This window comes from Manduca sexta, chromosome 7, assembly GCF_014839805.1.
Source record: "Manduca sexta isolate Smith_Timp_Sample1 chromosome 7, JHU_Msex_v1.0, whole genome shotgun sequence".
Lineage (NCBI taxonomy): Eukaryota > Metazoa > Arthropoda > Insecta > Lepidoptera > Sphingidae > Manduca > Manduca sexta.
Genome location: NC_051121.1, coordinates 9,786,533 through 9,811,038, shown reverse-complemented (window position 1 = coordinate 9,811,038; position 24,506 = coordinate 9,786,533). Strand labels below are relative to the sequence as shown.

General features: G+C 35.8%; 1 protein-coding gene across 1 annotated transcript; it reads right to left on the bottom strand.

Moving 5' to 3' along the window:
• Positions 1 to 1,176: 1,176 nt before the first annotated feature.
• Positions 1,177 to 23,461, bottom strand: LOC115446070 (hemicentin-1). The gene is made up of 25 exons (XM_037447671.1): positions 23,186 to 23,461; positions 16,340 to 16,569; positions 15,920 to 16,045; positions 15,290 to 15,379; positions 14,298 to 14,429; positions 13,690 to 13,855; positions 12,728 to 12,915; positions 11,966 to 12,047; positions 11,664 to 11,821; positions 11,086 to 11,251; positions 10,512 to 10,760; positions 10,322 to 10,394; positions 9,957 to 10,156; positions 9,177 to 9,348; positions 8,259 to 8,353; positions 7,088 to 7,241; positions 6,533 to 6,654; positions 6,003 to 6,146; positions 5,564 to 5,701; positions 4,889 to 5,001; positions 4,580 to 4,810; positions 4,352 to 4,499; positions 3,128 to 3,804; positions 2,563 to 2,745; positions 1,177 to 2,206 (listed from the first exon to the last, which is right to left on the bottom strand). Exons 1-25 carry the CDS (start codon positions 23,409 to 23,411, stop codon positions 1,922 to 1,924), a joined length of 4,548 nt encoding a protein of 1,515 aa, XP_037303568.1. The 5' UTR covers positions 23,412 to 23,461; the 3' UTR covers positions 1,177 to 1,921.
• Positions 23,462 to 24,506: the final 1,045 nt, after the last annotated feature.

The following is a 24,506-nucleotide window of genomic DNA, read 5'->3' as shown; positions in this document are numbered from 1 at the left end:
ATATATATATATAAATTATTAACCTACGCTACACAGTCAAAATCGAAATATCATAGTAATTGTAAACATGAGGTTTAAGTGTATAAAAACTCGTTTGTATATCCGTTCAAAAGCATTTCGAAGTCGTCAACTCGTAAAATTATTGTAAATCAAACACATAACTGCATGACCGATAATTACAGTTCACGTTAGTATTTACATTTGAGGTATAGAAAGAGTATAGTGTTTATTGATCCTAGGAAGACAATCATATAAATACAGGTTATGTTGGTATTGCGTTACTAAATCACATAGTATAAAACAAAGTCGCTTTCTCTGTCCCTACCTTTGTATCCTTAAATCTTTAAAACTACGCAACGGATTTTGATGCGGTTTTTTTTTAATAGATAGAGTGATTCAAGAGGAAGGTTTATATGTATAATAACATCCATTAAATAGTGGAGAAATATTGCACCCGTGCGAAGCCGGGGCGGGTCGCTAGTAATAACATATACAAAGAGTTCTGTGATTACATTGGGAAGATTGTCATACAAAAGTTTTGCGCGTATGCGATGGTTACTCAACCTACGGTCAAATATTATATTTTTTCCCGTATCATGATTTGCACGTTTTTAATTTGCATATTGGCATATTTTCTAATGTTATTTTTTGTATGAGTATATTAGGATGTTGTGACTCTTATGACAGCATTTATATAGTATATTTCATCATCATCATCAGCCCTGTATTATATACTGTCCCACTGTTAGGCACGGGCCTCCTCTACTACTGAGAGGGATTAGGCCTTAGTCCACCACGCTGGCCTAGTGCGGATTGGTAGACTTCACACACCCTCGAAATTCCTATAGAGAACTTATTAGGTATGCAGGTTTCCTCACGATGTTTTCCTTCACCGTTAAGCAAGCAATAATTCACAAAGAATACACACATAATTTTTTTGAAAAGTCAGAGGTGTGTGCCCTTGCGATTTGAACCTGCGGACATTTGTCTCGGTAGGTCGTTCCACAACCAATTAGGCTATCGCAGCATTTTATATTTAATTGTTGTTATTCTTTACGGTGATATATTTGGATGTTTGTTTGAAGCAAAGAAATTTAACCAATCCATGTATTAAAACCTAGCGGTGAAATTTATCAGGTCGCATAAAAGAAAACAATTTTGATCAAATAATCAGTTTTATTCTTACATTACATAATACTTTAATTTAAGCCTCTTGAAACACAGTTTCAAAATTAATGTAATTACTTTTTATTATAAACATACGTTTTAATACACATTCATGTTTCAAGTTAGAATAATGTTTCAATATCAGCTTAGACAATTTTGTACCCTAGTAAGAATTTATGCGTTATAGTATCCGCATCGAGTAAGTAATTAAAGTATGTGTATTTCTTTATACTTGTTTGACAATACTACACTACTCAAAAAAGTCTAGGGAACAAGTTAACTATATCAACTTATTTATGAAACCTCTTTAAAAAAGTACTAATCACTAAAATTTAAATTTTCATAAATTTACTTTTTTTTCTTCTAGCACTGTTAGTTTTTTGTACAAATTTTTTATTTTTTTTCTAACAAACCTTTTATAAAATTGCAAGATTAAAATGAATATAAAATTTCGCTTCTATTGATGTATAACATTTAAGACAAAATTTAAAATAAACACAATTTTTTCCGTGTTCCTTAGAGTTTGTTCAGTAGTGCATATTAAAAATAAACAATTCGTACTGTCGATTCTCATATATTATAAGTTTACCATTACAATGGTAACACAGCAGGCGCCCAGTACATGCTGCCGTATTTTAGTTCTAAATACGCTTACGGGACACTGTTCAAATTTCCATAAAAAGATTACCTAAACGATAACTTGACGTGTACTATCAACCGAAAATTCCTGCGGGGTACAGTTTCCGACTTAGAACTACGTCAATAAACTATCCGAAGATAGATGTGAGACTTTAGTTAACACTCTATCATATCCTCTATTGAAAACTCGTTCGAAGCCAAATGCTTTCTCGAAGTCTCGAATCCTGCAGCAATAGGTGAATCCTTGAGACACGTTGTGCCATTGACTGCCTCTAAACCAAGGTATGTGTTCGCATATGTCTTCACATAGAACGTATTCAGAAACTTCTGAACTGTTCAGATCAGGTACGTTGACTTGAATGACTGCTAGTGATGAACGCGTCACTGGATCTTGGATCACCTGAATTTTGATTATAATTAATAAAAATGAGGCCTAAGTGGGACGTATGCCATAAACTAATAGTTATAATTTGTTTTCTTGTAACGAAGAGTATTATATACTATAGAGGTATGGGGGAAACAGTATTTGGCAGAACTATTTATTTATTTAAGGACCTCCAACGAAGGATACACGACATATAATAAAATAAATGTCGTAGCATTTTTACAATTAACAGTGTGACGTGTTTCTTCAATTATAGGAAACCAAAGCATGCAAATTTATATAGTGGTACAGCGACAAAACAATAATATTTGTTATTAATTTAGATATATAAGAATCGAAATTAATGCAACTAAAATTATTTTATTACAAACCTTCCATAAATATTTTGGCACGGATTGACTCTTTCCTTTTCCATCTTCAAGTATAATATCAGTCTTCGCTATTGAACCCTTGGATTTTAATTGTGCACGCTTAGAAACACCAGTCCAAACGGTTAGAGAGTAGTCTATGGACTTTACCAAGTTTCTTAATTTTTGCTCTAAGTCATCCCAATTCTGAAAAAAATATATTTAAACTTTATTAAATTTTCGATGTAGTTCTAACCTTTAGTTCACGCAAGTATAAGACCATAGGTGGTGAATTTTTTGTACCCGTGGTTGCATTTTGGTAGATAACTTCGCTTTATTTCTGTTGCTAAAAACAGTGTGGTAGGAATAAAATAAAATGGTTAAACGGATGCTGTGGAGCGTGATATATTGAATTCAGTCTAGTACAACATAGATTATGTGTTTTGAGGTTCTAGTTGGTGTTGTTGTTTATAACCACTTGTAATGGTTACTATTAGTCCAACGGGTTGCATGTTGTTCTTTATTTATACTTTTCCTGTTTATTGAGTATTCAATATGAAATATTTGATATATTATTATATCAACTTACGTTTGTAATGCAGGTGCTCCAATGGGGAACTACGTTTAAGTAAGTGTAAGTAGAGGATTGCATCAAGCCCGGTATCATGTCACGTGGATTTATCAACTGCCTTCTGCTGAAACAGCATTTGTCATCTACGTGAAACCAGCTGCGTATATCTATTGAGATTTTACTGATTTCGTTTCTACAATCGTAGAGATTATCCGAATTCAGAGGCCACAAGTGGGTATTCAGCCACTTTTTATTTTTCGGTTCAACGTCAGCCAGGTGTCTGTCCAATCTATGTTTTGTATATACAGGCATATTATTATATTTATCATAACACACGTCGTATGCTTGAAGAATTCCATCTAGCACTTCGTATTGTATATTTAAAAGTTCGGTATCATCGCCGTGACATTCGCCGCCAGTCTCATAAATATTTGGTTCAAATTCTTTTTTACATTTAATATCTGTATATTTGTAAGTTTTGCCTTTGACTTTGAATTTTTTTTCTCCCTCGCAAAATGCCATCACATAAGGGGAAGGGAAAATTGTGAAATCACCTGGACATAATAAAGAAACGTAGTCGTCTTTAGGTATAATCATGCTGTCAGCCGAAATCTCGTAAGATGGCCAATTCAAAGGAGACGTGAACATAATGGGTTGGTTGTCCGTAAAATCGTCCTTTATGCTCAGCACACAATCTGCGAAGAAGTTACAGAAAAAAATGCTTTTGAATATAGTAAACATTTTGTTTATCCTACTGAAATGCTGTAAGCAGTTTGTTCTAAAATATTTTGTAACTGTAAGCAAGAAACTCAATTAATATGATTTTTTTGTTAGGGGCTGTTCAAGTATTACGTCACGCAATTTTCGAAGATTTTTGAGCCTAAACTCCCCATGTAACGCGACGTAACGTTTTTCTATACGCCCCCGCCCCCCCTCCTTCAAAACTTATGTAACTCTAAAATTACAATTTTTTTTACAAAGTACCGGAAAATCGCTATCGCTTTTGTTATTTTTTTTTTAATTAAAAATGCAATGTTACATACCGCGTTGTACGAACACCCCCTCCCGCACCTGTAACGCGTCGTAACGTTTTACAAGACACCCCCTCACCTTCAAATTGCGTTACGTAACATTTGAACGGCTCTTTACTGGCAGTAATAAAAAAATCATATGGTAAAATGTAGACTACCATTAAATTCTATCTATCGGAATGAAAAATTAGGAGTAATTTTGCGAGATTACCTGGTGATATCATGTAAAATGTACGATGGATTGTTCCAAATTCATTCGATGCTTCGCAGGTATAGTTTCCGTGGTCACTTCGTGCCATGTAAAAGAAGTGTTCTTGTCTTGATATATTTAATAGGTTTCCGTTATGCTTCCAAGTCATCTAAAAGTAAACCAAATTAATGTAACCTTTTAACCACGTAAAATCTAAAGTAATATCAAAGTCTATCTACTTTTTTCTACCTTGGCTGGAGGTTCAGCTTCATTTGTGCATATAAGTTCAGCCAAATAACCGTCTACAATTTCAACATTTTCGTCTTCGTCGCTAACAAATTTCGGCTTGAATCCAACGTTAACTTTTGTGTATCCAGAATATGAATTCGCCAAATTGCTTACTCGACACACATATAAACCTGAGTCTGATAATTTCGCATCATCTATTATGAGGTCGCCATTTAAAAGCAATTTTCTGTCCTGGAAAATAAAAGCGTATGTCACATTTTTTTTCATATGAACGTATTTATGGTAACATATTTGATTCTGGGTATATACCTTGTACCATCTGACCCAATCTATGAAACCGTGAGGCACATTACACTCCACTTTAGCTGATGAACCTTTTTCAACCCGCAACGTAGATGTGGGCTTCGCGTCCAAAGGATAAGCTGTGAATAAAAATAAATAATTATACTAAACATTTATTTATGCAGTGTTATAGAAATTAATATCTGAATTACTATATAATTCATCAATTAAATTGACGTTTATAAATACTGAAACAGCATAAACTTCTTCATAATGATTTCCTTCATTAAACACTTATTAATAAAGGCTTTTTAGATTATGTTGAATATTAAAATATTTCTCTTAAAGTATGGGTATAATTCAAAGCGTATTTTATGTCGTTGATTTCTGTTGCTAATTCTAACTAAAGACCAATGTAAGGGTGTATTGAGATAAAAGAAATCTCTAAGGCGAATGTGAATGGCAGAGTTGTTGCAGTTAACCGTTTATGCGTTAATTAAAATACTAATGTAACTATTGGCGGACGTTTCGTGGTCAACTTAACTATTTTACTTAACTAGCTTTTGCTCATAGCTTCGCCAGCGTGAAAGACTTTTCCGGGATAGAAAGTAGCTTATAACCTTCCCAGCGTCTTAAACTATCTCATAAAATTTCTATCAGGAAATTTTGAGAAAATTTAATATACACAGAGGTACCACTTACGATCAGCGGCCACGTAGAATAGCTCTGAGTCGCGTCCCAGGATGTTGTCGGCTTGACACACGTACGTACCAGACGACTCCATGTCAACATTCTTTATAAGCAATGTTCCTTGTTCATCTATATCATACCATGGAGTTCCTGAAACAGTCCATTGTGACATAGTCAAAAAATATTCTAATATTTCTATTCCGCATGCCTTCGAAATTGTAAAGGGTGCTTGTATATATACAGTTCTTTCACTATTACACTATCACAAACTACAAATAGTGAGAGATGCCAGCCCTGATATTAAACTCTAGACCGCATTATTTCTTTATGTTAGGGCACAGCTGTTTTAAATAACTTGGGATGTGAAATACCTGTCGACAGGAACAAGATTATGCTGGAAAGCAGATTTTGGCATCAATTGAAAAGATTTCAGTTCAGAACTACAACTGACCTGAAGCGATGTTTTTTCCGTCTTTCTTCCAAGTAATCACAGGCTTAGGGTTGCCAGTCGCACGACATCTGATCATTAGCACCATATCTCCTTCAACTGGTCTGAATGTTTTGTCCTTATACTCATTCTCTATATTTGGTGGAGCTGTAAACAATGTTGAATAAATATTTTTGGCAAGGTGCTGGATTAATTCAAATATTTTATTTATATAAAATTATATGCAAGCGTTATAACGTTTATGAGAACACGCACACACACACATACCATCACGCATTTATCCCCGAAGGGGTATGTAGAGGTGCAACCAGTGCACTCACTTTTCGCCAAGTGTGTTCCGTCTCAGGATGCGATAGGCGGCGAGCCTATCGCCATATTGGGCACAAATTCCAGACGACGGGCTGATATTGAGCAGAAAAAAGCCAAATATCAGAGTTCAGAGCGCTACCGTACCGCACATACAGTACAACTACGCCACCGAAGCAGTCATAAGTGTTTATAAGAAACATTAAATTATTTTTTAAATAGCTTACCGTTAACATTAAGGTCATATGTTATGTTATATGATCCTCCAGCATTCGTTGCTATGCAAGTGTAGTAGCCCGAATGTTCTAGTTGGGCTCGTGGCCAAAAGAAATCCGGAAATTCAGCCACACTAAAACAAAAATATTATTAATCTTCGAAAAGGTCCGAAAAAGTTTATTTTATCAACAGTATTTCGAACCAAGATTATTTATATAATCAAAAATTCTGACTGCCCATACCATCTTCACACATCTTTAACATCTCCCATTTCTTTTTTTTAGTTAATTAAAGCTATTTGTGTTTCTATACATATTATAAAATAAAGTCCCCTTTCCTGTCTGTCTGTATGTTACCGATTTTCTCAAAATATACTGAACGGATTTTTATTAAATTTGGCATGGAGAAGTTTAAGATCCTTGAAAGGTTATAGGCTACTTTCTACCCTGAAAAAATATATAGCTGGACTTTTATCCCGGAAAACTTCTTCACGCAGGGAAGCCACGAGCTAAAGCTAGTATTTGTAATATATCTTTCTAAATACATCTGATTCTTTAAGATATTACCTTGTGACTTTTGTGACAGGTTTTCCATCTTTATCATGAATCACCCAGTTAATTTCTGGCTTGGGAACTCCGTCAGCAATGCAAGGTAGTTTTATATCTTCCCCGACTTTTATGTTAACTGGACTCTCTTTAGGTGGTTCTATGTGTGCTGGAACTAATTTATTAATAATTTTAGCAATAATACTTTTTAAATGATCGCCGATGGTGATACCGTCGTCGACTCGATGCAGAGTATTATGAGACATAGTAATATCAGCCCTGTATCAATGGTAAAGGGTAAAATTATTCGAAAGGTAATCAGAGTAAATAAAAAAAATGCCTTAGTTAACATATCGCGGCCAATTTAACAGAAAACAAAAACTAAGGCAAACGTTAATAAAGCTAAAAGGGAAGCCGGTAGGAATCGGGTTGTATGGACGTTTTGTCACTGCCCTGTATTATATACTGTCCCACTGCTGGGCACGGGCCTCCTCTACCGCAGAAAGGGATAAAGCCTTATACCACCACGCTGGCCTAGAGCGGATTGGCAGACCTCACATACATCTGAAAATTTTATAGAGAATTTCTCAGGTATGCAGTATTCCTCACGGTATTGTCCTTCACTGTTAATCGAAGCGTTAATTCACAAATATCTGTAGAAAAGTTAGAGGTTTGTTTGGCTTTTTGAACCTGCGGCCATTCGTCATTCCACTCGAAACTAGGCTCATGTCGATCTTTTTTATTGCTTTGAATGACGAGATGAGCTTCTCGTTCGCCTGATAGTAAGCGATACGACCGCCCATAAACAACAGAAACACCATCCTTGAATTACTTGAATCTCAACTCAACCTTGAATTACGAAGTATTGTTTGGTATTCCACTATGCTCGCCATCCAGAGAGATGATATTTTAAGTCTTATTATGTCTAGTAGTTACACTAGCTACAATGTCCTTCAAACCGGAACTCACCAATGACTACACACTGCTGCTTGGCGGCAGAAATATGCATTACGTTGTACCTAACCAGGCGGCCTTTCACACATGAGAGATCTACCACCAGTGATGGTTTGATGAGACATAGAATTATGTAATGTAACATTACATTACATGATCACAGTGCACTTCTACATTTATAATTTTGTCGGGTGGTTATGATGAATGGAAAAATGTTATTTAAAAAAATAGTACATACCGTAAACTGTTAGGTTAACTTCTTTCGTAGCATTCCCGAGGCGGTTAGAAGCAGTGCACTTGTAAATACCGTTATCTTCTATCGATAGTTTAAGCCTGAAATGATGCCTCTATTATAATAATAATAATAATATCAGCCCTGTATTATATACTGTCCCACTGTTGGGACGGGCCTCCTCTACTAATGTGAGGGATTAGACCTTAGTCCACCACGCTGGCCTAGTGCGGATTAGTAGACTTCACACACCCTCGAAAATTCGTATAGAGAATTTCTCAAGTATGCAGGTTTCTTCACGATGTTTTCCTTCACCGTTAAAGCAAGTGATAATTCACAAATAATACACACATAATTTTTTTTAAAAGTCAGATGTGTGTGCCCTTGGGATTTGAACCTGTGGACATTAATCTCGGCAGTCCGTTCCACAACTAACTAGGCTATCGCTGCTTTTTATAATAGATCTGCTTTATTATACAATATACACCACTAGTTTTTAATTACCAAAAATAAAAACGAAGCGTTACCTGCTGCCGTATTTGGCTAGAAATATAATGTCATAAAATCTTAAGCAAGGTAATATTCGATTAAAAGTTATATTGATACATAATTCTGGTTTGCTAGCGTCCATTAGTCGATTCAATACAAATTAATATTTTTGCTGTCATATCATTTATTAAATAATCGTCTCTTACAGACATTTGGTATTCATTGATATAGTCTGACGTGTGATTTACATAGTATTATTTATTATGTGATGTGCCTATGATTTTATATTCGCAAAAACATAATTAATCATAGCTTTGTCGAACTGCACATTCATAATCTGTTACCTATGCAACGCTGCCAATTTCTTTTTGGTAATTAAAACCTATTGGTGTATTATTGCAATAATTTAAGTTATACTAATTCTAATCAGCTTACTTCAAACTATTATCTCTGTATATAGGCGTTTTTGGAGTATTTTTAATAATTTCCCCGTTTTTAGTCCACGTCACCCTGGCTTCAGGCACACTGTCCACTTCACACGTTAAAGTTATCTCTTCTCCAACGTTACCACTTACATTCTTCTCACTTTCTTTTATCTTTGGAAGATCTGTAAATGAAAAGTCATCATTACCAACATATCAAGCTCAAGCTCATCTTGATCAAGGATATATTTCCAGGCGCGTCCTGATTTGCCTTTTTCTCTAATTCCTTTTCATTTTATAGCATAAGCAGGCAAACAAGCAGATGAGTCGCCCGATTTTCAGTTATTTCTACTCCTCCTAATTACCCACAGAATAATAAAAATCACGACCACTGCCAAACTTAAACTAATAAATGAGGATAACGTATGACAGGATGATGTTGGCTTCTAAAAATCTTATTCACCTTACAAAACGCAAAAGCAAACTGTCTCCGCATATATTTTTGTGAAAAAGTGGTACTACCTCGAATCAGCCAGTCTATTAGTGCTATAACAGCATGGTTCTATCATCTTAAAAATATTTCTTTCCTCCATACATTAAAATTTGGCTTGAACCGCAACCCAAATAACCACCCGTCAGAGGTGCTCTTTAGTAGGTACACTTTTCATATTTGTCGGTTTTTTAATCTGATACGTAGGGTGGTTAGAGTTAAATTTTTTATTGTATGTAAAGGTGCGTTTCTATGCAAGCAGGTAAGCGACCTTAATCCTTAATTAAAAGAAAAGCTACTTACACTCCACAACTAATTTAATGTCGTGCACATCGTGTCCAATTGGGTTAAAAACCATACATTTGTAGAGACCGGAATTTAACACTGTGACGTCTCTCAATTGTACTTTGTTAGCATAAATCGCTCTTATTTTTTTAAACCTTTCGTGTGAGTTCCCCTTATAATGCCATATGTATCGTGGTAGAGGTATTCCTTCTGTTACTCTGGAATACAATAGCTACAGTAAAATCCAAGTCTGGTGGTAATTAAACACATTTTATTCACAAAGTTCAGTAGATTTTAATCCCAAAATATTTCGGAAACACGATATTTACTTTTTATTTTTTTCCTACCAAATATATGTATTTATCTAAAAATATAAATCTTACCTGCATATTAGTTTAACGTCAGAGCCTTTTGCCACGTGGACTTCGTCAATACTTTTATCAATCTTAGGAGCTTCTGTGAACAGAAATTTAGGATTTTTAATCAACAAGATGCAAAAGATAATCAATCTTAATATGTATTGAAGATCATCTTCTCATTGAAATATTTTAGTTTGCAAACACTTTTACTTACCCACTCCTGAAATAGCCACGTTGAACTTAAATGTCTCCCTCTTAAGAACGTTACTAGCGTCGCACGTGTAGTGTCCTTGTAAATAAGGATCCATGTATGGTATAGTCAGAACGGAACCGTCAGGAGATATAACAATTCTTTCATCTGTACCCAACTCATTACCGTTTCTATACCAAGTGATCTTTGCCGGCGGTGATGCATCAATTTTGCACAAAAATATTCCGGTGGTGTTATATTTTATAACGGCATCTGCAAATATTGATGTAATTTTAGAGAAAAAGAAAACTGTAGCGCGCGTTTAAACCGGGAGTAAATTCCCGCCGTAAGCCTGCCGCTCCGCTGGCCAATAATGGGCCGTGCTTGCGACGCGCCGCTGTTCGGCCGGCGCCCGCACCTCGGGCCCCCCGCTCGCCCTCACATCGGCGCACGCGACCACGATACACCGTGGACTGTGCGGTGCGGCCCCGCCATTTTTTGTATTACATTATTAGTATTGCGTTATAAATAGGTATTAGTTACAAAACGAAATTTTGGAATTGACAGTAATAGAAAATTAAAATAAGTAGTCACTTACCTTTCGGACTTTCCATGACAATGAAATAAGAAGGTATCTCTACTGCAATATTTTTTATGTCTACTCCATGAACGTTGCTAGCTTTGCATGTGTACGTGCTGTTTTTGTTTACTTTCTCTATATCCAAAATGCTCACATACTCGTAGGGCGGCTCAACATCTGCCACCTAAAATTATATAGTATGTTGCAAGAAGGCAATAAATAAACCACAACCATTGCAAGATATGCTGATGGTGAGATTTTTGTAACCACCCAGGTAGCGATCACTTTACACAAGGTGTAAAACCTGCCCCAGTGGCTTACGCGAATGTGTCATGTTCTGACATCAGCATGTATATCTGGACTTACACAAGCCGGCATAATTCTGTTGACTGGCGAGAGATAATCATCTGTCGTCAGTTGATACACCATCTAGATTCTACTCCGTTTACCTTCAGTTGCAGTGGGATATTTTGCTGCGATCGTCAATTATAATATAGAAGATATGAACAAAGTCAGATTTTTATTGAGGTTAACTGATTTTAAGTATATGAATATATTTTTGGGCCGTTTTTGATGGATTTCAGAACGAAGCATACCGTGGAAGGAAGCGTCGAACCAGAACTTTCTTCTAGCCAAATAACATCAGGTTTTGGGTAAGCATTTACTCTGCAGCTGAGTTTAATCGGTGCATTGTAATCAACTACTTTTTTGTCACCTTCAATAGTTATCTTAGGCGCTCTGGGTTCTTTCTTTTCTGTAAATGAGAAGATTATTATATCATTAAATTTAGTATTCAATAAAATTGACATATTCTATGTCAATAAATCTATTGTGATCCCTAAGAAAGCTCATCACAAAATACAATAAGTAAAATATGTTTCTAATAAACAATCATCACCTAATTCTGGTTTCTGCGGCTCGATCGGCGTGGGTGAAGTTCTTGTAATTGTACTTTTATCAGCTACGTTGTAACCAATTACCTGAAATAGAAAAGACAAGGAGTAGAATCATTATATAAAAAGAAAAAAAAGTACAAGAAAGCAATCCCGGATCTTGATTTTTTTGGAGGCGGGCCAAAATCTAGATAATGCCGCCCCCGACCAGCTATATTTTTAACTTTGTCATCATCATCATCATCATTTCGAGCTGGGCGGGAAATAAATTTATGTGTTTAATGTTCTGGATGTTTCAGTATTCAACGCTGCATTAATTATGAGTTGTGTATTGGATTTGTTTGGATTGGATTTGCCACCCTCTGAATTCGCCGCCCGGGCCATGGGCCCCGGCTTGCTCCCCCATAGATCCGGGGCTGCAAGAATCTCTTAAGAAGATTACAATGTGACTCAGTCATTTGACATCAAAATAATTGCGGGCGTTCCACAGACATGAGAATTTATTTGACATGTGAAAACAAATTTCACATTTTCAAATATCAACGAAATATTATCATAACGCCAAACAATTTTGTTTATTTTATTGCTATAGCTGGAGGTAAGAGAATTTTAAAACTGGAAAACAGAAGAAATCCGTTGAGTTTTTTTTTTCAGTTGTAAATTTTAGTGTTCTTTATGATCTTGTTGTCTTCAAAGATAGACACTCAATAATTGGTATGTGTTAACTCATATCAAAATAAAAAAGAAACCTTATTTTTGTGTCTTACCATAACACGAAACATTTCTTTTGGAGTTATAATAGGCTCGGTTACGTAGAAACGATCTTTTTCGTTAAATATTTCAAGGGGTTCTTCTAAAATTGGTTTCCCTTCCAAGTCTACTAGTTTCACGTGAGTTAGTTTAACGTCTCCGCCTCCAATTATATTTAATTTTATCGACAAGTAAGAGTTGACCTCTGCAAACGTAGAAAAACATGATACAATACAAATGGCACATCTTTAAAAAAACATAATTCATAACTGAAATACAATACAATGTGAATATTAGAAAAACTAATTACAGTATGCTGAATAAAGCCAGTTAATTATTTGTCTGAATGACTGCCTCGGTGGCGTAGTTGTACTGCATGCACGGTACGGCAGCGCTCTGAGGTCCTGGGTTCGAATCCCGGGTCGGGCAAAGTGATATTTGGTTTTTTCTGCTCAGTATCAGCCCGGAGTCTGGAATTTGTGCCCGATATGGCGATAGGCTCGTCCCCTATCACATCATGGGACGGAAAACACTTGGCGAAAAGTGGGTGCCATGGTTGCGCCTCTGCATACCCCTTCGGGGATAAAATGCGTGATGTTGTGTGTTGTGTAATGATTTGTCGCCTCAAATTTGTTTAAAGTTATAATAAATTCTTTATGCCAACATATAGTGCATTTTATTAGTTAAATCGAACCTTTACCCAACGTGTGTTGGGTGTGTACCCACACGACTAGTAAGTAGGTCGAGTATCTGTGTTATAATTTGACCCTGCCTTATCAAGAGTTGCAGGGTATCTTCTACAGCAATCGAGCATTAACAATTAATTACAAATATTTCCATGAAATGATAACATTAAACTATACTCATAAAATTCTACATATCAAGCTGAAATATTTTCTTTCAACTACCTAGGCATTGCAGAAATTTTAAATGAATAAGAATAAATCTAAAAACTATCATGTTTATTAAGAAAGTTTACCTGGTTGAGGTCTAGTAGCAGTATCCTTTATTGATGCGGGCTTGAAAGTTGAAAATCCGTGTTGGAAGTCAATTGTAGTTGTTCCAGTGATAACTACAGCGGTGTCACTTTTGCTGCCCACTTTAGCTGTGTATACACCGGGCTTGGCATCAGGCACTTTAATTACCTAGAAGACGAAAATCAATATAAACGTGATCAGATTAAGATTTATCACGTTTGGTAAAATATTATACGGTAAATCGTAACTTGCCTATACTGCCGTGCTAAGCGCAAAAGCGATATGTCAGGGAAACCTTATTTCGAGATAATCGAAGTTTTTTAAATATAGTTTTTTAAGTAAAACTGAGATAAAGACTCTTTTAAGTTTTTTTTTATCGAATTCTAAACGAGATATTGTTATTCAGGTAAGTTCATTGGATGAGCATTTCTTTAAGCTATCCGACGCCATAAAAATGAAACTTGTGATTTTTTTTAAGATACCGCTTTCGAGCTTAGCACGGCAGTATGGGCGGATCAAAACAAAGAACTTTTCTCATAAATCTCCATCAAGTATATTTCTTTTGTATGCGCCCGCCTACCATATAAGATTTTAAAATGAATTCACTTACTACAACTTCGTCTAAATCAGTGATGTCTTCAGTATGTGGCTTACCACCTTCAGGATCAGTGACATCTTCAATTTTGGGTTTAACTCCCGATGCAGATAGGATGACATCGCGGATATGTTCATCGGCAGTTACCTGGAAAACAAAGATACAGTGAAAACCGGTTATAGCGTCATCGAAGGGATCGCCGAATCTAGAAGCTATACCCGATAGTCGTTATAAACAATAGGCTTTTTATATGCATTTATTTAAAGAGTGTTTACAATTTATTCGTTATAACCAGTCCGTCGCTATAACCGGAGTCGTTATAACCGGTTTCTACTGTATTTCAATAGACACCAATAGATGTAAAAGTGGCTCGCCTGATTTACTTTTCAAACTTTATTTGGTAGCAGGTGAACTATTTGCTCATTGCCAAGCACGAATAAGTCGTCATGAGTTATTTTAATGTGAACGTGGTAGGAACACTGCTGCTGCTGCTGTTGCTACTGCTGTCATGTCCCTGGTAACCTGGTTCGAATATCGGGTCAGGATAATTGAAATTGTTTATTTTCCTCAATAGTGCGTAGTTTGTGTCCGATAAGGTGATTGCTCCTTCGCAGGGGCGGCTGTGGATGTAGACTTAGACATTTCCGTCAGAGGAAGCCCGCAGTCGACCCTAATGCGCCGAAGAGGGCCACCACGGAGTTTTAGTTGGTATGCCGTGCGTTGTATATAGGTTAGGGACTCGGCCTGGCGCTCGCCTGAAGGTCGACATCAAATCCGGGCGGCGCAACGCCGGGTCGTAAGGCACGGTGACCCCAACATAACCGCTCAGTCGCCCCCCACGAAGGCTGAGCGGTAGTCATAAGACACTTTCTCCGCGAAACAAAAAAAAAGGTGATTGCTCCTTATAACATCATGGAACGGAACACACTGGGCGAAAAGTAGGTGACCTGTTTGAGCCTCTGCATATCGCTTCGGGGATAGAGGTGTGAAGTGTATGTGTAACTTACATTAATTTCGTGTCCGTAGCCAGGAGGGTATGTTTTCGAGTGCAACACAGTGGTTGTTGCTTTTATTGACTCTATCACGTATTTCAATATCTGCAATAAATAATGACATGTAGCAATTAAATCTTTGTTCACATAATATAATTACGAGGGTGATTTTAATTTAAGGGTATTCCACAAAAAAAAGAATACTTTGCGACATTCAAACTTTAACGAAGACCATTAAGGAGACTATTTAAATAAAACTATTTATGAATTTTATCTTGTTTTTTTATATTACAATTTTCTCCCGACATTTCGAAGACTTTGTAGCCGTCAGGTCACGAAGAGGACTGAGGTGTTGGTCGTCCGAAAAGTCACAGTTACAACCTACCTACATTTTATAATTATACACAATTTTAAATTGTTCTATAATATCAATTTACTGGGCAAACACAAAACTTTAAAGGTTTGTTAATACTGGCAATGAAGGTATATATGTATGTAATCAAGGTATGCGATGAGTTGTTCTTTAAAATAAATAAACGCCTTCCATTCAAAAGGTGTCTTTTTGGACAGCATTTAATATAAAAATATATTGTGCGTTGGCTTCTTATACTAATATTATATAAACATAAATAAACTTGTACTCACTTCTCCTACATCGCTCTTTCCTAGATGAAACACTTGACCTGAAGTTGCTGTTGCCAAGTCATAATATACGACTTCATCGGGTTGTTTTGAACCGAATTGACATCTGCCAGTCAAGACAAATATTACCTGAAAAGAAAAATCTATTGAAGCCAAACAAGCAAAGCTGAGCATCACTAAGACGTCCAGAAATGAAATAAGCAAATCTGGGATTGTTTTCAATTCCAGTCAAAACAGCAACCATAACACTGTTTTGTTTTAATTGAATTGAAAGGAATTTTTATTAAATATACAATCCACATTGACCAGCTTTCATTTCATATCAGACGTGTCATTGTTAGAGGGGCAGTGGTCTGTAATTAAAGACTATCAGCCTAAGAACTGAGGTACTACACCATTAAGGCGATTTATCGCATCTGTTACCTTTGAGGATTTCTTTTGCGCCAAGCTTTTGATTTCTGCATATTTGCCGTAGTCCTTGGCCGAAGCGTCTGTGAACACGTACAGGTGGGACCGAGGTAGACTTTCTTTGAGAGCGCTTTCTATACCAGACATTGCATATTCGGGACAGTCGTCTCCTCCATCCACTACTATATTGTTCAGAGCACGCTTGAACGTATCTCGGTCGCGAGTTATTGTCGGTGGCCGAACGTCTGAAATAAATTGAATTTCTTTATAAAGTAATGTATGCAAACTGACAAGGGGATCACCTGGTTAATATGAAATATTTACTAATTTATTTAAAGTTTATAAAAGCGGCGATAGCCTAGTTGGGTGTGGAACGGACTGCCAAGACTAATGTCCGCAGCTTCAAAACCCAAGGGCACACACCTCTGACTTTTCTAAAGTAATGTGTGTATTCTTTGTGGATTATAACATGCTTAAATGGTGAAGGAAAACATCGTGAGGAAACCTGCACATCTGAGAAGTTCTCTATAGGAATTTCGAAAGTGTGTGAAGTCTACCAATCCTCACTAGGCCAGCGTGGTGGACTAAGGCCTAATCCCTCTCAGTAGTAGAGGAAACCCATGCTCAGCAGTGGGCAAGTATATAATACAGGGCTGATATTATTATTATTATATACAGTGAATATATCGGCGGTTGAAAAGCTAATTGAAGGAAGCGACATTATTTTTTTGAAAAATTTTAACAATGTTAATCAAACCTAGATTAAAATGCTAATTTTGAATATTAATGAAACTTAGTGTTGCTTAAGTCAATTAGCTCTTCAACCGTCGATATACAAGTGGGGTTAATGCCCGAGGCGTTCTTTACAGTCTACCCTTGAGTAATGCAGAGATGAGACAGTGTATGTGTATATAAAATATAAATAAGACGATACTTAATAGCGTACATATAATACTTATGCAATATATAGCATTATGCACCACGTAAACGGACAGGAAAATAGCTGGTTTGTTTACTGTTGCTGTGGGGTTTTGTCTAGTCTGCGTGGGTTTTAGAGTCTCCCACACGTGAAGAATTGCTGCCGATCAGTACAATACGGAATTGGCTTCAGCATCAAACTGTGTTTTTATCGTCGTGATAACAAGGAATCAAAGGAACACCATGGATCCGTATATCAGCATAGACTTAGATAACCCAGAATTGTCATAGAGCGATCAACGTTTTTCAAACCATCATTGGATCGTAAGGCCAGTATGTCTAATATATCTTTTTAGATTTCCTTGAGAACTGGAGACCATTTAACATCTGGTAATCTTGCGAATAAATAACAGCTTTGAATAGCAGTTAAGGTGATGCTGACGACTAACAAGGGAATATGTTAAATGAAAGCCCAAGATATCAATTGCCGAAAGACGAACTCAACCGTACTGTAGTAATGAGTGATGACATCACTTGACAATGGTATCGCAAGAAATTTGCGCATTCAGCATTACATGTTAGTATTATTGTACTGGCATGTTGAAGTTGCCACAACATCCATTTGTAAACAACGTTATGCCATGATTTATAATTGTATACTGAATGACTCCAGTTACAAATTTATCCCCGGGTCATCGCTAATTTGTGTCATGTTTGACATGTCTGCGGCGTCAAAAAGCGGCGATAGCCTAGTTGGGTGTGGAATGGACTGCCGAGACGAATGTCCGCAGGTTTTTAAAATCCCAAGGGCACACACCTCTGACTTTTATAAAAAATCATGTGTGTATTCTTTGTGAATTTATCGTTCGCTTTAACGGTGAAGGAAAACATCGTGAGGAAACCTGCACATCTGAGAAGTTCTCTATAGGAATTTCGAAGGTGTGTGAAGTCTACCAATCCGCACTAGGCCAGCGTGGTGGACTAAGGCCTAATCCCTCTCAGTAGTAGAGGAGGCCCGTGCTCAGCAGTGGGCGAGTATATAATACAGGGCTGATATTATTATTATTATTATATTGATATGTCTGATAAGGGAGCTCAGCAGTCCACGTGTCGGCTGCTCCATCGACGGAGTCTTTATAAATAACTTAAGCTACGCAGAAGACCTAGTCCTGTTGAGCCCATAAATAAGAGCCGTTAGAAATTTCATTAAAATTAATGTATCAATAGCGAATTACAGTTTGCAAGGCGAGTACTCAAACTTATGTTAACTGTGACGCCGGTGATGCTTAACAATGGTAGGCTTAAGTCTTGTTTTGGAAAGCGCTGCGCGTACAATATCATAACGCATTCTATGCGTTGATGGGACTGCCATGCTTTTGCAGTGCTTTGTAGATCTTCACGGAGATGGGTATAAACGGTTTTATGCCCATTATGCGTAAAAGACTTGCATCCATGATGCAGCGATTGCGATACTCCTATACTTATTTGCAACTTATTGTGGATAGAATGGACTCACGATAGTCCACTCATGCAGAAGTGTACACAACAGCATTTGAAATAGGATTCAGTTTTCTTAAAAATATATTTTGCTGTTGTTGTTTTTATCATATAATATAGGTAAATAGGCCTGAAATAAACTTGTTATTATTATATTAATAATAGCAACCACTGGATGTTGTTTTCCTGTTTCCGATCATATTTATAACGTATCATTAAGTAACTCAGATCCTTATAACTATAATGGCCAGTATTCATTCAGTTTGTGAATACGGTCTCAATATTACCACCGTGGTTACGAGTTTTTGTAATAATGATGATGATGATGATGAATTAAAAAACATTTAACTAAACGAATAAAAAACATACATTTCAATCTCAGGGACTGGTCGCCTTAAACAATATGATAAATAGCATGAAATGAAAAATTCATTAAAAAATCTAAGTAATTGTTTATGTAAACCACAATGTCTTGGCCCCATGTGCAGCAACCCAACCATCAACCCACCTTTTATTGATAAGAAGCATTCAAATAATACTACCGATCGTTTTGAAACTTCAATAATGCACATACACGCCATGTCTCTATGAATTTAGAAGTAGGGGTTATCTGATATCTAATATTACATAACGGGAGAAGATCTGATTGACAATGATATTCCTAATTACACTTTCTTCTGTAAAGTAAAGTATAAGTACATAATATTACATATTTTAATTGTGTAACAATATATTTTTTCTCAATTTTAAGAATCTACAAATTCATATTATGGTATGAAAAATCTCTCAGTCGATCCTATATGAGTGAAAAACACTAATCTAGATTTAATAGTTAAGTTTTATTTGCAATTTTTAATTTTAGTAGTCCTTTTTGCAATAAAATTTCATAATAATTATAAAAGGTACACGATATTCCTTAAGCTATCAGGCACATGCATTAAATTACATTTTATTTTAAAATTTTAGCTTTACTAGGCTTTAGGATATTGGACTATAATATTTACTATGAGTTGCATGTTATAGATGACCAAACGTTATCATATTTATATTATAATTACATGTGGAGTTATATAAATAGGAATACCCGTATTTTGCCTCATTCTGATTTAAGATAAATATGCATGGACCGATAAATCTATGTTTTGCAATAGAGTGTATTATACTGGTGGTAGGTCTCTCACATGTGAGAGTCCGCCTGGGTAGATACTACTCCAATGTCTATTTACGCCGCCAAGCAGCAGTGTGTAGTCACTGTTGTGTTCCGGTTTAAACATTGTAGCCAGTGTAGGTAACTACTGGACATAATAAGACTTAACATCTCACGTCTCAGGATGGCGCGCAGTGGAATACCAAATAATACTTTGTAATTCAAGTTGGATGGTGTTTTTAATGTTTATGGGCGATCGAATCGCTTACTATCACGCGAATGACAAACTTGTCACGTCATTCAAAGCTATAAAAAAGAGCACATTCAATACGCATGGTTATGTCTAATGAGGCTTGATTAATGATAATTATGAAACTTTATGAATTTGTTTTTGTGCCAAATCGATTTGGGTACTAAGGGTCATCTCTCTTTAATTGCCTCCTTTCCAAAGGAATTTAATTGATAGCCAAGAATTATTTTTCCCACAATTACTTCTTATTTTTTTTAACGCGCTATTATTAGCTTGGGTTTTATCTATGTATGTATGTATGTAACGGAATCTTTGAGCTCAATTCTCACCAATTTCCAGAAATCTGATTAATTTGAAACTTTACACACGTATCAGGGACCGATGACAATGCAATAATTTGATAAGAGTTTCCCATTATCCTTATTAGGACCGCCAGGATTAATAAATTCTTTTATAGATCCGCTGTGAAAGAGTAAAAGAGATAGAGTTAGCGCGCGATCTGCGCATGCCTGCGGTTTCGGACTTACTTTGTCGGACTTGCTCGGGCACTAGGCACAGCACAACGGAGGCCGAAACGTTTTCAGTATAGTTGCGTTTTCACCTTCTTCATTCCTTATACATTAGGTACTGATAAGCCTAATACTCGCAAATTACTGTATCTAATATTCATATAGTATAATATAATATGATAACCTCGACTTACAAAAGGGTTCTTAATCACAACAAAATAATCAGAACATAAATATTAATCTATTTATTTTACGGAACAAAATTTGGTAAGCAGTAAAGCTTTGTAATTACCGTCGGTAAAGAAGTAATTTAATACGATCAAAAAAAAATTAATTGTCTTATTGATTAAAATACAAATAACTAATATGGATTAAAAAAATCAAACTAAAAAATGAAAAATAAATAATAGTTTAAAAAAACTAAAAAAAAACGCTTTTATTGCTAATCGAACTAAAAAGGAGAAAATAATTTCTAAGTACAAAGAATTTATATTACAGTAGTAGAAGGTTGAAGGATCAATCGTAGTTAAGTACCTCAAAATAAAATTATAATAAACTTGAAGTTATTAACAGAATAATTTAACTCAGAGTAAAAAGCGTGGGGTGCATTTTACTTCGTTTTCATAATTCTCCTCTTATAGATAGTAGCCAATAGAATGATTATAATACATACTATATCAAGCACCCCATGCTTTTTACTCTGAGTTAAATTATTCTGTTAATAACTTCAAGTTTATTATAATTTTATTTTGAGGTACTTAACTATGATTGATCCTTCAACCTTCTACTACTGTAATATAAATTCTTTGTACTTAGAAATTATTTTCTCCTTTTTAGTTCGATTAGCAATAAAAGCGTGTTTTTTTAGTTTTTTTAAACTATTATTTTTTTTGCTTCTTAGCGTTTCTTCTTAGCGTAACGTTTTTGTTTATACTCACTTTACGAAATAGCAATTCCACATTATGTTCATTAAAAAAAGATAAAGAGAGCATTCAATAAACGACCATAAGGTTATCAACTATGATTTAAATTAAGAGTACGTCAATAACAGAGCATATGTTTATATTTAATCAGCTTGGGAATAACCCGTTTCAAGGAATCTGTTTGAGATACACATCTTGTTTTGAAGTCGATCAAATTAGTACCCAGTTTTTGCATTGACTTTTTTCTTATACCCAACAGTAGCATTCTGCTTGTTCTGTGCAAATTCGTATAACCTTTTTTAAAATCAGCATGAACCCCTCCTAGCCGAATTTCAGCCATGGCCGTCAATCTCAACTGGAGATTCGTCAGGTACGCAGGGCATATTATAGAGCACAAGTGTATGCGCAATACCCAGGTGCACTCTCTGTTCTTTCACTCTCATAGTCCGGTGATCCGATAATCCGGCATGACCAGAGAGAGATCAGGCGTAGGACCAACGGCTTAACGTGTTTTCCCAGGCACGGGGGTATCACACCGCCAAGTTCCTGACTCCGAGTTGCGACCGAGTAATTTTTAAGATGGAAAAACCTTACCAATTATTTTCAGCCCGACTCGGGATTCAACCCAGGACCTCAGCGCCGTAGTTATGTTTGTACCGCGTACACTACTACTATGCCACTGCGGCAGTCAATTTATTGTATTTATATTTTATATATAAAAATGAATCCCTATTTCCCTTGGTCACGCCATCACGCATGAACGGGTGGACCGATTTTACAATTTATTTTTTTGTTGTGTTTGTTATTGTCAGGAGAAGGTTCTTATGAAAGAAGAAATTCAAAAAATTACGCGAAAAATTTGAAAATTTAAGAAAACTTAACGACAATATTAAATTTAGATAACTAACAGTGGTTTGAAATCACTGTCAGCGATCGACAAAATGCGCGCGTGCATACATAGTTAGGACAGGACAACATTTGTCGGGTCAGCTAGTTAATTAATGAAAATCAGCATACGACGTCATTATTCAAGAAACGCATGTCGCCAAGTCTGAATCGTTCTATAATGTGATAAGGGCCGAGCACCCCACCACATCGGACATAAGGAGATTTCAAGTTGACACTAAGCAGATATATGACTGACTCAACCCGGGATTCCTATTCTGGAATTCAAAACAGTGGTTGTGCCGCGCGCGCAGTACAATTACGCCATCGAAGCATTCTTTGATAAGCATTGATAAATTTGGATGTCATGCGATTTTTATTCTGATTTTTTGATACAATTACTATCCTTCTAATATTATAAATACGAGAGTTTGTCAGGATGAATGTATGGATATATGTATGTATGTCCCTCTTTCAAGAAAAAATTACTAAACGGATTTGGATGAAACTTTACAGAAATATTGGTTATATATCAGAATAATACATAGGCTACAACTTATAATGATTTTGTGTAATTTGGTCATAAAATTATTATGATAGATATCAAGGAAGTCGAAAAAAAATGTATCCCGGAAAACTCCATCACGCGGGCAAAGCCGCGAGCATAAGCTAGTTACTAATATAAATAAATAAATAACAACTTTTAAATTAAAACCAACATTGAAAACTTACCAGGATCATTAAATGTGATCAAAATAAAATTTTCTATTGGTGAACCTTTGTTGTTCAACACCGCATCAAATATAGCATTAGCACTCTCTTTCACTTCAGCTATATCATCACCCATAGACCCCGTATCGTCTATTACAAAAGTCAAACTTATCTTTGGAACTTCATCACAACTTGCGAACAAAAATAACAATGGTATTATTAAATATATTCCAGCCATGGTGGTCATGATCCAACTAGTGCGTACCAACTCACAACGTATAATGAAATAAGATGCTACAATGTTTATGATATATTACCTTTAAATGTTGACCGAACAATATCAAGGGTCAGCATTTTAAATTAACGCTATCTGGTCATATAAAATGGGGAATTACCGTATGTATTTGTGGTTCATGTTGTTTATCGCAATAACACGGGATTAATACCCGTGTCCAATGGTTTTTACTGTCCTGCTTCTATATATTAATAAGTGAAGAAAAAAATTGTCGGGGAGAAGGTCAATAGGAACGATTTTGGGGAAATCTAGTGTTGTAGAGACCCACGTCAACTACTATAAAATAAAAAAAAATCATGATGCTCAAATACTTGGTTGATCTCCTTCCTGGTCGGCGTCTTTTGTTAGTAACCTGGGGATTTTCGATTCACGAAGTATGATTTTGGAAATGTTTGCATCAAATCTTACAACTAAGTTTTAGCAACTAAAAATAAAAAGTAATTTAATAATAAAAAAAATTATCATTCATAAAAACGAGCTCTAAAATAACAAAAATACTAAATTAATTAAAACTTTGTTTAATACAATATAGATAATAACTTGTCGCGACATTTTTGTAGATAATATAATTATAATGTAACTTAATACTGACAAAAGTAAAGCACAAAGTGAAATAATATTTTCATTAGATGAATTATTTTCATGGAAGTATAAGAAATTCGATCGAGTTACAATAACCAAACGCGGCTAATAACTGGTTCGGAGTTTCTCTTTAAGCTCAGAAAATATTCATAATCAGATTATATCAAGAGTTTCCTCGAAAAGAGAAAACTGATATTAAAACATCCAACTAATGAGCAAGGCAAATGAGTCACTGTAATAGATAGATAAGTGCCTCCTATCTATAAACACGCACTGTAGGAGGCTATTAGATGGTTCAGGGATGTGCTGATGGCTTTAAACATATTAGGAAAAAGGAATCAGGTAGTATTCATACGCCGTTATGTTATTTAAAATTTGGATGGTGGCGCTTTTGTTTATGGGCGTTTGCATCCCTTATTATTAGACGAGTTGCTCGCTCGTCATATCAATTGACAATTGATTGAG